Source organism: Oncorhynchus nerka, linkage group LG10 (genome assembly GCF_034236695.1).
Source record: "Oncorhynchus nerka isolate Pitt River linkage group LG10, Oner_Uvic_2.0, whole genome shotgun sequence".
NCBI classification, from domain to species: domain Eukaryota; kingdom Metazoa; phylum Chordata; class Actinopteri; order Salmoniformes; family Salmonidae; genus Oncorhynchus; species Oncorhynchus nerka.
The window spans coordinates 15,407,938-15,422,725 of NC_088405.1; the positions used below are offsets into that span (position 1 = coordinate 15,407,938).

At 46.2% G+C, this 14,788-nt stretch overlaps 1 protein-coding gene across 2 annotated transcripts in view; it reads left to right on the plus strand.

Annotated features, from left to right (window-relative positions):
- Positions 1 to 14,788, plus strand: part of tarbp1 (TAR (HIV-1) RNA binding protein 1) — a 37,002-nt gene that overhangs the window by 18,955 nt on the left and 3,259 nt on the right. Inside the window, exons 22-29 of one of the 2 annotated variants that reach the window (XR_010464810.1) lie at positions 126 to 212; positions 612 to 832; positions 2,205 to 2,286; positions 2,483 to 2,654; positions 2,941 to 3,126; positions 13,086 to 13,210; positions 13,366 to 13,439; positions 13,603 to 13,689. Coding sequence is in view for 1 of the 2 variants with exons in the window: in XM_065023051.1 (XP_064879123.1) it covers positions 126 to 212; positions 612 to 832; positions 2,205 to 2,286; positions 2,483 to 2,654; positions 2,941 to 3,126; positions 13,086 to 13,210; positions 13,603 to 13,739 (1,010 nt within the window). In the remaining variant the exon portion in view is untranslated. Of the gene's footprint in view, positions 1 to 125; positions 213 to 611; positions 833 to 2,204; positions 2,287 to 2,482; positions 2,655 to 2,940; positions 3,127 to 13,085; positions 13,211 to 13,365; positions 13,440 to 13,602; positions 13,740 to 14,788 lie in introns of those variants that run through there. The other variant, XM_065023051.1, reaches the window with a different exon arrangement.

Consider the following 14,788-nt stretch of genomic DNA (forward strand, 5'->3'; position numbering starts at 1 on the left):
CTGGCATCTATTGTATTGTCACTGAATGAAAAGTGGCTTCTATTTTCACTGGCTTAAAGAACTTGTAATAGTCAATATTGATCTATAGCCAATGTGTCTAATTGATGTGGTTTGTGTCTGAACAGGATCAAGAGAAGACCAAGACCAGTGTCTGTACCTTCCTGTCTGTGTTGGTCCACCTCAACATCATCATGCCTCAACTCAAGGAGAAGGTAAGATCCACATGTCACCATCATAAAGTAAAACCTTCAAAGCACAGGGGACTCTTCCTCCTCTCCTGAGCCCCTCTCCTCCTCCTCTGTGTCCCTCCCCACCAGGCAGTACAGTGGCTTAAGGCCATGGACACGATCCTCCAGTTGTGTTTCAGTGTGTTTCAGCCATAACTTCAGTGTTCACACTTCTCTCCCTTCTCTCTGTATCTCTCTCTCTCCGTCTTTCTCTCTCTCTCTCTCTCTCTCTCCGTCTCTCTCTCTCTGTCTCTCCCTTCTCTCTGTCTCTCCCTTCTCTCTGTCTCTCCCTTCTCTCTCTCTCTCTCTCTCTCTCTCTCTCTCTCTCTCTCTCTCTCTCCGTCTCTCTCTCTCTCCATCTCTCTGTCTGCCCCCCCACACCAGGCAGTACAGTGGCGTAAGGCCCTGGATGTTATTCTCCAGTGGTGTTTCAGCCATAACTTCAGTGTTCGTCTGTACGCCCTGCTGGCCCTGAAGAGGGTGTGGGGTCTGGAGGGGGCGAGGGCCGAGGCCGAGGAGGGGGCCGGGGGGGCGGATGGGCTCGGGGGGCTGGCCACCGTCGTTAAGGCCTGTCTGCACCAGGCTGAGGCTATGCAGAGTACTGGGTGAGTGAGTTACATATGAACTAGGATTATTATGTTGCCAAGGTTGCCGCAGGAATCACATTCTAAAATTCATACAGTCACTGTACATCTGTACACTATTCATAACATGTATACACGCATGACTGTAAGTCTCTTTGGATAAAAGTAACTGCTAAATGGCATATATTACTGTAAGTCGCTTTGTGTAAAGGTGTCTTCTATGTTTTTATTTATTTAACTAGGCAAGTCAGTTAAGAACAAATTCTTATTTTCAATGACAGCCTAGGAACAGTGGGTTAACTGCCTTGTTCTGGGGCAGAACCGCATGTTTTTACCTTGTCAACTCATTGATTCGATCTAGCAACCTTTTGGTTACTAGTCCAACGCTCTAACCACTAGACTACCTGTTGTTATTAGTGAAGGAGGAACAACCTTTTGGTTACTAGTCCAACGCTCTAACCACTAGACTACCTGTTGTTATTAGTGAAGGAGGAACAACCTTTTGGTTACTAGTCCAACGCTCTAACCACTAGGCTACCTGTTGTTATTAGTGAAGGAGGAACAACCTTTTGGTTACTAGTCCAACGCTCTAACCACTAGGCTACCTGTTGTTATTAGTGAAGGAGGAACAACCTTTTGGTTACTAGTCCAACGCTCTAACCACTAGACTACCTGTTGTTATTAGTGAAGGAGGAACAACCTTTTGGTTACTAGTCCAACGCTCTAACCACTAGACTACCTGTTGTTATTAGTGAAGGAGGAACCACTAGGCTACCTGTTGTTATTAGTGAAGGAGGAACAACCTTTTGGTTACTAGTCCAACGCTCTAATTAGTGAAGGAGGAACAACCTTTTGGTTACTAGTCCAACGCTCTAACCACTAGGCTACCTGTTGTTATTAGTGAAGGAGGAACAACCTTTTGGTTACTAGGCTACCTGTTGTTATTAGTGAAGGAGGAACAACCTTTTGGTTACTAGTCCAACGCTCTAACCACTAGACTACCTGTTGTTATTAGTGAAGGAGGAACAACCTTTTGGTTACTAGTCCAACGCTCTAACCACTAGGCTACCTGTTGTTATTAGTGAAGGAGGAACCACACTTGGTTATCTTAGCTCCATTGGAAACTGTGGAAATAGGGCTCCCGAGAGGTGCAGTGGTCTAAGACACTGTATCTCAGTGCAAGAGGCGTCACTGCAGTACATGGTTCGAATCCAGGCTGCATCACATCCGGTTGTGATTGGGAGTCCCATAGGGCGGTGCACAATTGGCCCAGCGTCGTCTGGGTTTGGCCGGTGTAGACCGTCATTATAAATAAGAATTTGTTCTTAACTAACTTGCCTAGTTAAATAAATACATTATTGGACTCCTATAACTACTGTATATCTCTTTACAGAAATGCCAGTAAGAACTGGACCAGGATTCAGGACCACTTCTTCTTTGGTGTCTTTCATCCTGTTAGAGACTATAGTGTGGAAGTAAGACACTGTATTGTTGATTGATTGTGTGAATTTGAAGTATCAAATGTTTTTGAATGTGAATCTTTTAAAATCTCTTAATTCATTGTAATTTGACCTAATTGTGTTGGGTCTCTAAAAAGGAATGTACTGAGTGTTGATTGAGGAGAGACGACGTGTGTAAACTGTCCTTTTTCCTCCCGTCTCTCCCTACCAGACCATATTCTACACATTCCCCAGCCTATCAGAGGTGTTTGAGGACGAGTGGATTCCACCCTGGAAATTTGAGAAGTTGGTGGACTTCTGCCAGAGTGCATCTCTCCCGTTGAGGAACTCTGTCCCTGACCTGAGCCAGATTCAGCCTGGAGACTGGATCCAGCAGGATAAAGGTACATTCCCCTGAGGGGATAAAGGAAGTTGTATTGAACTGAAAAGGGTATCACCACTAGATGGCAGCAGAGACTGTACTCAACAGACAGCTACTCTGGTTAAAGTGGAGATCACAGCTATTCAACTATTGGTCTGAAGTACTGCTGGTTCTCCTTTCTACCTGGTAGTTAAATGAGCAATTAATGAAATTGATGGGCCAGGTCCCTGACTTTATAAGTGTTCTGGCCCTCCAGGACTTCAGTTTAAAAACCCTGGTGTAGATGCCTCAGTGTTGTTGTTTGTTAGGGGATCAGGATGGTGAGGAGCGCTGGGCCGAGGTCCAGAAGAAGATGACCCCCTGGAGGTTGGGGATCCAGGAACAGGAGCCAGAGCTGGGTCTGGTGCCCCAGCAGAGAGCAGCACGCCTGGGCAAGCTGCACAGTGCCCTCCTGGTGGTTGCCTCGCTCATAGACAAGCCCACCAACCTGGGAGGTTAGTTATTTATTTTCTATTTAACCTCTATTTATACAGGTCAGTCAATGCTGAACAACTTGGTACAGGATGAATGTTTTAACCTTCATCTGCTGATCTCTCTGTTCACATGATGAGTAACCTTGCTTGAGACCTGAAGACTTGTGTTAGCTCCCAGGCTTGAGCTCAAGGAGCTAACACAGTCATGTAGTGTTCAGGAGACCCTGGTTGGAATCCAATCGGTCACATATGAACTCACAGCCATTTCTATCTAGCTATATTGTATTGTATTATTTTCCATTAGCTACCCAATATACTTGGTGTTGCTAAGCGTTGCCATGCAAACAGACAGCAGCAGGCAGCACTACATAAACGAATCAGTCCTAATCAGAGTTTGTCTAAGGAGCACTAGCACTGCATCATAACAGACTCATGTTCCGTATTACTGGGCTGCCGTATTACTGGGCTGTCGTATTACTGGGCTGTTGTATTACTGGGCTGTTGTATTACTGGGCTGCCGTATTACTGGGCTGCCGTATCACTGGGCTGCCGTATTACTGGGCTGCCGTATTACTGGGCTGCCGTATTGGGCTGCCGTATCGCTGGGCTGCCGTATCGCTGGGCTGCCGTATCGCTGGGCTGCCGTATCGCTGGGCTGCCGTATCGCTGGGCTGCCGTATCGCTGGGCTGCCGTATTACTGGGCTGCCGTATTACTGGGCTGCCGTATTACTGGGCTGCCGTATTACTGGGCTGCCGTATTACTGGGCTGCCGTATTACTGGGCTGCCGTATTGCTGGGCTGCCGTATTGCTGGGCTGCCGTATTACTGGGCTGCCGTATTACTGGGCTGCCGTATTACTGGGCTGCCGTATTGCTGGGCTGCCGTATCGCTGGGCTGCCGTATCGCTGGGCTGCCGTATCGCTGGGCTGCCGTATCGCTGGGCTGCCGTATCGCTGGGCTGCCGTATCGCTGGGCTGCCGTATCGCTGGGCTGCCGTATTACTGGGCTGGCTGCTGCCGTATTACTGGGCTGCCGTATTGCTGGGCTGCCGTATTGCTGGGCTGCCGCTTACTGGGCTGCCGTATTACTGCGCTGCCGTATTACTGGGCTGCCGTATTACTGGGCTGCCGTATTGCTGGGCTGCCGTATTACTGGGCTACTGGGCTGCCGTATTACTGGGCTGCCGTATCACTGGGCTGCCGTATTACTGGGCTGCCGTATCACTGGGCTGCCGTATTACTGGGCTGCCGTATTACTGGGCTGCCGTATTACTGGGCTACTGGGCTGCCGTATCGCTGGGCTGCCGTATCGCTGGGCTGCCGTATCGCTGGGCTGCCGTATCGCTGGGCTGCCGTATCGCTGGGCTGCCGTATCACTGGGCTGCCGTATCACTGGGCTGCCGTATCACTGGGCTGCTGGGCGTATCACTGGGCTGCCGTATTACTGGGGCTGCCGTATCGCTGGGCTGCCGTATTGCTGGGCTGCCGTATTACTGGGCTGCCGTATCGCTGGGCTGCCGTATCGCTGGGCTGCCGTATCGCTGGGCTGCCGTATCGCTGGGCTGCCGTATCACTGGGCTGCCGTATCACTGGGCTGCCGTATCACTGGGCTGCCGTATCACTGGGCTGCCGTATCACTGGGCTGCCGTATCACTGGGCTGCCGTATCGCTGGGCTGCCGTATCGCTGGGCTGCCGTATCGCTGGGCTGCCGTATCGCTGGGCTGCCGTATCGCTGGGCTGCCGTATTACTGGGCTGCCGTATTGCTGCGCTGCCTGCTGTCTGTTTATGTAAGCCTTATGTTGATTTAAATGAGTTTATACAGGAGAAGACCTATTTTTTTTATCTTCATTTAACTAGGCAAGTCAGTTAAGAACAAATTCTTATTTTCAATGATGGCCTAGCTACTAGCTACTACCATTAGGCTATTAAATGATGCTAGCAAACTGGCTAGCTACAGTGTCTAGTTAAGATTTTTTTAAACTCGGGAGTCAATAGTTACTTTTTCTGGCGAGTGGGAGTAATGTGTCATCGTCATCGATGAACCACCAAAGGCATACCCCATTTCTGTTTGAAAATTGAGAATTTTCGTGGCCAAAGTTGACGTTTAACGTGAGAACCATTTTAGGCCCATACAAACACTGTTTTATGTTCTAGGTTTCTAACCCTGTGTCAAAGCTAGAATACCACCTCTGCAGGATTAACAATTCAACTCGCCCCTGCCTACCCAATGGCAGGTCAATTATTCCTCCTCATTGATCCCTACAGATCTGATAGATGCCGCTCTGCTTTACCACTGAGCTAGTATACAGCTAGGCACTGTTCCTCAACAGTAAAGGCCTTAGAGTAAAGTGGGCTATCCTAGAAGACGAGTGCCTATGCTCCCTCACTCCTAATTTATAAACCCCCGGCGCCTTCTCAGGATCGTCCAGGCCAGAGCTTCAACTTCAGCACACTATGACGCACTCCTCTGGGTTGGTTTAGCCCAGACACCCATTTTACGACTCCTATCAATGCACTCCGTACCTATAGTTCGGGTCTCGGGTTCCCAATGGACTAGTTAGCCAAGAAGATTTGCTAGAGTTCCTTGATTAATCAAGTCAATTTCAGAAACCTAGAGTAAAACGACATGCATTTGTATGACTCTTTGATAACACAGGGTTTCAGAACAATAAAGCAAGTTTATTCAAAATTCTAGAAAAATACATAAAAAATCCCAGATCAATCAATCACAAATAAATATCACAAATCCATAAGTGAAAATGAATCCTGGATTAGATTTATAGATGCCTCCAGCGCCCTTAACTAAACCATTATTAGGGTGCCAGTAATATATTGTTTGTCCTTTTTACAATTTTATGAGAAGCACAGTATTTAATAACAAGAAAAAACATCTCTTACAATTTATAAACCGTTTGTCTTCCCCCCTTGGGATGATCAGTCCTTCAGTCGGTGTTTAACTACTTGAACTACTTTAACACTCCTATCAATGAGGTAACCTTATGTGTTCCCCCTAGATTTTTACTTAAACACTAAGAATAAATATCGATACATTTTAAGCAAAATCTTCCTCCAGCTGAACAGGTTCTTCTAGCAAGCTCAAAGAGAGTCGTACCTCTCCCAAAAATCCTGCCTCTTTCACTCCTCGTATTCTGCTAACTCACGGTGGTTATAGATCTGCCCCGATGACACACACTGTAATGTGGCCATTTCTCAGAAGGGTTTTTTTCTCTTGCCTAGACAGGATGTCCTGCCTCAACCACACACGTACCTCTTCCTGCCTCCTCCTGGCTGTTCTGACCTGGGGAGCTAGTCCAGCTAGCACCCTTAGGATACTACATTATCATTCACTTTTAAAACATTCCTTTCTAGACATGAACCTTTCTCATTCCACTCAATTCTAATCTTACTCCAACATATTTTATTACTCCCATTACATCTTAAATGTCCAAAATTTTAAACATTTCATCATTTAAACAGAACATTTCATCATTACACCATGTCAATATCAACCTCCTCCAAGACTCTTAAACATGTTCCAGATATACTGTACCTTAAAAACAACCATCATTATAACATTCTTTACCATTTTACTGCATTTATTTAATCACCCTTTAATATCTTCCACTGTATATTTCCCAATGTTTTCAACCTTTTCACATCTATACCCTTTCATTATTATTTTAAAGAATTCCAGTCCCAGTTCATTTCAAATGGGTCTTATTGTCTTATTGTCTTTAATAAATGCTGGTGGGGCCTTCCTACCCATGCCCTCTGTCACTAAAATGTCACAGAGAACTGGGCCTTGGACTGCTATTCTTGACACATGAAAAGTCTCTTCTTTCATAGTTCTCCTCATCACTCCTCCTCTTGCCTCTGTCCTGCTGGACTGAAGGAGAACATGCTCAATAAAGTTTCTAGGCATAATGGTCTCGTAGAGGTGTGTTAGAGATTGAGCGATAAGGTATTATTGAGCCAAGTCTTTGACTAGAAAGGGTTCCTTTTCTTTGAGTGCAGTAAAGAATGCAGCTTTGACGTGTGGTCCACCTGAATTCAGTGCCTCGTATATCACTCTCATCTTGGCCTGGCGGGTCGGTGCAGCGCTGATATTTGCACTGATCTCTTCACCGATCATGCCCTTTGTGAAGAGAATATCTGCTATGGCAAACACATTATTGACTCTTTGAATGATCTGTGGTCTGAATTCATCAACAAACTCAATGTCTCTTGTGGATGAATCATCTCTGTATTCCTCTGTTCGTATTTCAGCTTTCCATGCAGATTCTCCCATCTCACTTATCAACTCCATCTCAAAGTCCATCGCAGGGTCCTTTATGTACACTTCAAAGTAGTTTGGCCTGGTGCTTCTTAGCTTGATCTTTTCTGGCGTAATCGAGGATTGACACGAGGTCTTGAGGGTGAAGCGACTCCCCTTCCGAAGGGACTTCTCCGGCTTTGGCTTTGGAAGTCTTAAGAATCCATAGGACTTCTCCTGTGCCTCCACCTCCCGTGCTAGAGAAGGATCACATCGGATCAGATATGTGTGTAAGGTGAGGAGTGCTCTGGTGGACCTAAAGATCAGAAGGTCACAGTGCACTCTCCAATGCAACCCACGTCTCAGTACCAAACCCCTGCCAGAGAAGGAGGGACGAAGCAGTTTGGCGTGGAACCCCGTCACCTCATCCACTTCTTCCACAAGCACTCTGTTGTCTTTCACATGTAGAACCTTCATGTCTTCTCTCAAGGAGGATTGTGGGTAGTCTGGATCTATACAGACAAAGTGTGGCAGACTAATTTCCTCTAGTTTGCCAGAAATCATTGTGATGTCCAGTAATGGACCTCCTTCTTCAAACCGCATGTTGTTCAGAGTGGCCCTGTGAGGCTCCCAGGAGCTGAACTGGTATCGCAGACTGACTTTGCTCTCACATACCCACCGCAGCCCTGATAAGATGCACTCGTAATGCCCTGCTGCAGAAGAGTCGAGTGTGTAGACGGTGGTCTCATCCTCTGTAGACACGGAGGGTTCAACCTGAATCCAGGACATTGAGCTCTTTATATGGTTGCAATTCAAACATTCCTTTGGACAATCGGTTTTAAGGCCAAAGTCTTTTTGGAGACACATATTTGACTCTGAATAGTTGACTCCAATCTCTTTGGCCAGTTTAGTGATGATTGTTCCTACTGAATCCAGTGCCTTTTTGTAGAACTGTTTTATTGTTCCAGTGAAGAAACTACTACCATCCTTTTCACCAGGACTGAGTTTGTCCATGATGTTTGTATGTATGACTTTAAGCCTATCTATCATTAAGTTCTGTTGTTTTAAATCGCGTTCCATATTATCACCAAGAGACAGAAGAAGTGAAACTAAAGTCTTTAATTCCTGTTCACTAGGTTCTGCCCTTTCAATTACGTTTGAGAGCTCATCAAGTTGTGACAACTGGGGTAGCAGAGGATTTGACTGTTCAGGAGTGCTAGTTTCACAGTTATCGACATCTTGATCTTTTGATGTGGCCATTTTCACTCCAAAGGCGCAATCTGCAGTGGCTACATCCACTTTTGGACTTATAAAGCAGTAATGTTCTTGCTAAGCCATTGATTCTAGAAGAATATAATTGAAAAATACCTAATGAGCTTAGTTCAACTGTCGTACCCCATCAGAACCCAGAATATAATCTTGCTTTATGGCAACATTTGTTAACATCGTAATTGTTAAAAAAACACGGTATAGCCTCAAAACGTGAAAAAAATAATATCCTCTGGTATGTGTTGTCAGGTGTAATCCATTTACTACAGGAAATGTCTAGCCAGTTTCCCTTTTTATTGTCCAAACGTCACCTTTGGACAATTTGCGTTCCTCTCCCAGTCTCAGTTAGTTCCACACCTAACAGACAATTAATGGATGTCCAAATCAACAAAAGAAAGACATGAGAGAACTGCTGTGAAGTAGCCTTTCCCGCTGTAAGAGTTACTTTCAGTCTTAAAATGGGTGTGATCTGTGGACTGTGATTGGCTTTAATGCAGTCACATGGTCTTTGAGTAAAGGTGGATATTTTTAAGGTGGATTTTCAACAATATTATATTTTATACAGGGTGGCTATCACAGTGTTAGATTTAAATGTGAGTTCCTAAGGCTGCAACTTGTGCATCCCACAGAATCAAAAAGCTGACTAGTATCTGGTTAAATAATCACATCCTTATTACACACATCATTAAACCACCCTGCAAAATATGACTTTTACAGTATTTTATGTGCTGATCTGGGCTATTTTGCATAAAGAAAATATCGCTCTATACCTGTAGCATTCAGAATAATTGAAACATTTAAATAATGATTGTGTAAATCATTGTGTTTTTGTTTGATTTATATTTCTGTGTGTGTGTGTGTGTGTGTGTGTGTGCATGTCTGTCTGTCTGTCGGGCTGTGTGTGTGTCTGTCTGTGTCCATGTCTGTCTGTCTGTCGGGCTGTGTGTCTGTCTGTCTGTCTGTCTGTCGGGCTGTGTGTCTGTCTGTCTGTCGGGCTGTGTGTGTGTCTGTCTGTCTGTCTGTCGGGCTGTGTGTCTGTCTGTCTGTCTGTCTGTCGGGCTGTGTGTCTGTCTGTCTGTCTGTCTGTCGGGCTGTGTGTCTGTCTGTCTGTCGGGCTGTGTGTGTGTCTGTCTGTGTGTCTGTCTGTCTGTCTGTCGGGCTGTGTGTCTGTCTGTCTGTCGGGCTGTGTGTGTGTCTGTCTGTCGGGCTGTCTGTCTGTCGGGCTGTGTGTGTGTGTCTGTCTGTCTGTCGGGCTGTGTGTGTGTCTGTCTGTCGGGCTGTCGGGCTGTCTGTGTGTGTGTGTCTGTCTGTCTGTCGGGCTGTGTGTGTGTCTGTCTGTCTGTCGGGCTGTGTGTGTGTCTGTCTGTCTGTCGGGCTGTGTGTGTGTCTGTCTGTCTGTCGGGCTGTGTGTGTGTCTGTCTGTCGGGCTGTGTGTGTGTGTGTCTGTCTGTCGGGCTGTGTGTGTGTGTCTGTCTGTCGGGCTGTGTGTGTGTCTGTCTGTCTGTCTGTCGGGCTGTGTGTGTGTCTGTCTGTCTGTCGGGCTGTGTGTGTCTGTCTGTCTGTCTGGGCTGTGTGTGTGTCTGTCTGTGTGTGTCTGTCGGGCTGTGTGTCTGTCTGTCTGTGTGTGTGGGCTGTGTGTGTGTCTGTCTGTCTGTCTGTCTGTCGGGCTGTGTGTGTGTCTGTCTGTCTGTCGGGCTGTGTGTGTGTGTGTCTGTCTGTCTGTCGGGCTGTGTGTGTGTCTGTCTGTCGGGCTGTGTGTGTGTCTGTCTGTCTGTCTGTCGGGCTGTGTGTGTGTCTGTCTGTCTGTGTGTGTGTCGGGCTGTGTGTCTGTCTGTCTGGGGCTGTGTGTGTGTCTGTCTGTCTGTCTGTCGGGCTGTGTGTGTGTGTGTCGGGCTGGTCTGTCTGTGTGTGTGTCTGTCTGTCTGTCGGGGCTGTGTGTGTGTGTCTGTCTGTCTGTCGGGCTGTGTGTGTGTCTGTCTGTCTGTCTGTCTGTCTGTCGGGCTGTGTGTGTCTGTCTGTCTGTCTGGTCGGGCTGTGTGTCTGTCTGTCTGTCGGGCTGTCGTGTCTGTGGGCTGTGTGTGTCTGTCTGTCGGGCTGTGTGTGTGTCTGTCTGTCTGTGGGCTGTGTGTCTGTCTGTCGGGCTGTGTCTGTCTGTCTGGGCTGTGTGTGTCTGTCGGGCTGTGTGTCTGTCTGTCGGGCTGTGTGTGTGTCTGTCTGTCGGGCTGTGTGTGTGTCTGTCTGTCGGGCTGTGTGTGTGTCTGTCTGTCGGGCTGTGTGTGTGTCTGTCTGTCGGGCTGTGTGTGTGTCTGTCTGTCGGGCTGTGTGTGTGTCTGTCTGTGTGTGTGTGTGTCTGTCTGTCGGGCTGTGTGTGTGTCTGTCTGGGGCTGTGTGTGTGTCTGTCTGTCTGTGTGTCTGTCTGTCGGGCTGTGTGTCTGTCTGTCTGTGTGTGTGTCTGTCTGTCGGGCTGTGTGTCTGTCTGTCTGTCGGGCTGTGTGTGTGTCTGTCTGTCGGGCTGTGTGTGTGTCTGTCTGTGTGTGTGTGTCTGTCTGTCTGTCTGTCTGTCGGGCTGTGTGTGTGTCGGGCTGTGTGTGTGTCTGTCTGTCTGTGTGTGTGTCTGTCTGTCGTGTGTGTGTCTGTCTGTCGTGCTGTCGTGTGTGTGTCTGTCGGGCTGTGTCTGTCTGTCGGGCTGTGTGTGTCTGTCTGTCTGTCGGGCTGTGTGTGTGTCTGTCTGTCTGGCTGTGTGTGTGTGTGTCTGTCGGGCTGTGTGTCTGTCTGTCTGTCGGGCTGTGTGTGTGTGTGTCTGTCTGTCTGTCTGGCTGTGTGTGTGTGTGTCTGTCTGTCTGTCTGTGTGTGTGTCTGTCTGTCTGTCTGTCTGTCTGTGTAGTAGTTTAAAGGCTTTAATGCAGCCATTTTTATATCAGTCAAATCATTTCTGGGGAACAATTAAGTACCTTATAAAATAGTTTTCCATTAAAATTGACAAAAATAGCTTTTTAGCAACAAAAAAATCTCAAGCAATAATTGTTATAGGACTGGGAATGGGGAGGGGAAAACTAAAAACTAGTTGTTATTGACAGAGGTTTGTTATTGGTCTATTAACTAATTAAGCTTAAGCTCGACCAATGCAAAACCTGCTGATTAGAAAGTCCTTTGTAGATTGTATTTTCAAACAGCAAATGTTTTCACACTTTTACAGTGTTAGTTTTATCAGGTGATACAAAACATAGGAAAAACTGTGACTGCACTGGGCCTTTAAATAAAATAAAAACATGTTCCATGCTCTGTCTGAAGAAAATATCACCTTAGACCTGTAGCATACAAATATCTGAAACATGTAAATAGTGGTCGTGTAATTGTTTGTTAATGTGTACATACATGTGTGTGTAGGACATGTGAGCTCTTTGGGGCCAGTGGCCTGTAGATATACCATGTCGACCATTAAACACTGAACTAAAATAGAAACGCAACATGCAACAATTTCAAAGATTGAACTGAATTACAGTTCGTATAAGGAAATTAGTCAATTGAAATAAATGAATTAGGCCCTATTCTATGTATTTCACATGGCTGGGAATATAGATATGCATCTATTGGTCACAAATACCTGAAAAGAAAACCCCAAAAACGGCTTCGATCACAAACTGCAATCAGATCAAGACCATGATGAGGATGACGAGCATGCAGATGAGCTTCCCTGAGGCGGTTTCTGACAGTTTGTGCAGCAATTATTTTGTTGTGTAAACCGACAGTTTCATCAGCTGTCCGGGTGGCTATTCTCAGACGATTCCGCAGGTGAAGAAGCCGGATATAGGAGGTCCTGGGTTGGCTTGGTTACACGTGGTCTGCGGTTGTGAGGCCAGTTGGATGTACTGCCAAACTCTCCAAAATTATGTTGGAGGTGGCTTATGGTAGTGAAATGCACATTAAATTATCAGGCAACAGTTCTGCTGGACATTCCTGCAGTCAGTATACCAATTGCACGCTCTCTCAAAACTTGAGACATCTGTGGCATTGTGTGACAAAACTGCACATTTTAGAGTGGCCTTTTGTTGTCCCCAGCACAAGATGCACTTGTGTAATGATCATGCTGTTTAACCAGCTTCTTAACCACACCTGTCAGTTGGATGGATTATCTTGGTAAAGGAGAAATGCTCACTAACAGGGATGTAAACATATTTGTACTCAAAATTTGAGACAAATAAGTTATTTGTGCGCATGGAAAATGTCTGGCATCTTACAGCTCGTGAAACATGGGACCAACACTTATTATTTTGTTCAGTGTAATATGTGTTGGACAGCCTTTGACAAGTCAGTGATAAACACTTTCGCTCTCCCTCTCTCTCTCTCTGTCTCACTCTCTCCTCTCTCTTGCGCTCTCTCTTTGTCTCTCTCATTGTCTTTCTCTCTTTGTCTCTCTCGATCTCTCTGTCTGTGTGTCTGTGTGTGTCTGTGTGTAGGTCTGTGTAGGACGTGTGAGATCTTTGGGGCCAGTGCTCTGGTGTTGGACAGTCTTCGCCACGTCAGTGATAAACACTTCCAGGCCCTGAGTGTCTCCTCTGAGCTATGGCTCCCCCTACTGGAGGTAGGTAACAACACTTTAGTAGCCTAAACCACAGGTGTCAAGCTCATTCCACAGAGGGTTGAGTGTCTGCAGGTTTTCGCTCCTCCCTTGTACTTGATTGATGAAGTAAGATCACTAATTAGTAAGGAACTCCCCTCCCCTGTTTTAATTGACAGGAAAACTAAAACCTGGCCCTCCATGGAATGATTTGGACACCATTGACCTAAAGTCTCCAGTGCTGTAGTGGAGGGTAAATGCACCTTTTTTCAGTGCAGATGTAGAGGAAGGAGGACAGCTGAACACTCTAGGATATTGAGATGTTCACCAAGTTCATTCACTCTACTGTGTTCAGCTGACTTTTTAGCCAGTTAAAAAAGGGTTATGTTAACATCATATATTTGTGTCTCTACCAGGTGAAGCCCGTAGAACTAGCTGACTTCTTGCAGCTGAAGAAGAGGGAAGGCTACTGCATTGTGGGAGTGGAGCAGACAGCCAATAGTCAGAGTCTAAAGGACTACAAGTTCCCTGAGAAGACTCTGTTACTGCTGGGGTAAAACCACTCTCCTGTAGGACAGCAGAGCACATTGTCATGTCCAGTTGTATATAACTTTGTGTCATATTGGAAGTACTTTCTGCTTCAACAAAAGCCATGACATGAAATGCAATTATTCACTAACAGACAAACCACACAAATGAACAATCAATGCATGACATAATTATTGCACATCAATTCATTGACTTGACTGTATAAACACACATGTACATACACAGCCATGGCCGGGACTGTCTCACGGGTCAGGGAGGAAGCTGACAAAGCTCTTTAATGGAATCTCAGTAATGGAGTGAGTGTTCCCCTGGGCCCCGATCAGGCAGACACACACACAGCCCTGCTTCCTGCTGCAGTGAGGAGACGTGCCCAGGCATGCTGGTCTCTAATGGGTGCTCTGTGGAGGGAAGAACAGGGAACACACGCTCCAGCCATGCATCACATGCACAAATGTATGTATGTATGTATATACAGTGGGGAGAACAAGTATTTGATACACTGCTGATTTTGCAGGTTTTCCTACTTACAAAGCATGTAGAGGTCTGTAATTTTTATCATAGGTACACTTCAACTGTGAGAGACGGAATCTAAAACAACAATCCAGAAAATCACATTGTAGGATTTTTAAGTAATTAATTTGCATTTTATTGCATTACATAAGTATTTGATCACCTACCAAACAGTAAGAATTCCGACTCTCACAGACCTGTTAGTTTTTCTTTAAGAAGCCCTCCTGTTCTCCACTCATTACCTGTATTAACTGCACCTGTTTGAACTCGGTACCTGTATAAAAGACACCTGTCCACACACTCAATCAAACAGACTCCAACCTCTCCACAATGGCCAATACCAGAGAGCTGTGTAAGTACATCAGGGATAAAATTGTAGACCAAAACAAGGCAGGGATGGGCTACAGGACAATAGGCAAGTAGCTTGGTGAGACGGCAACAACTGTTGGCGCAATTATTAGAAAATGGAAGAAGTTCAAGATGACGGTCAATCATCCTCGGTCTGGGGCTCCATGCAAGATCTCACCTCGTGGGGCATCAATG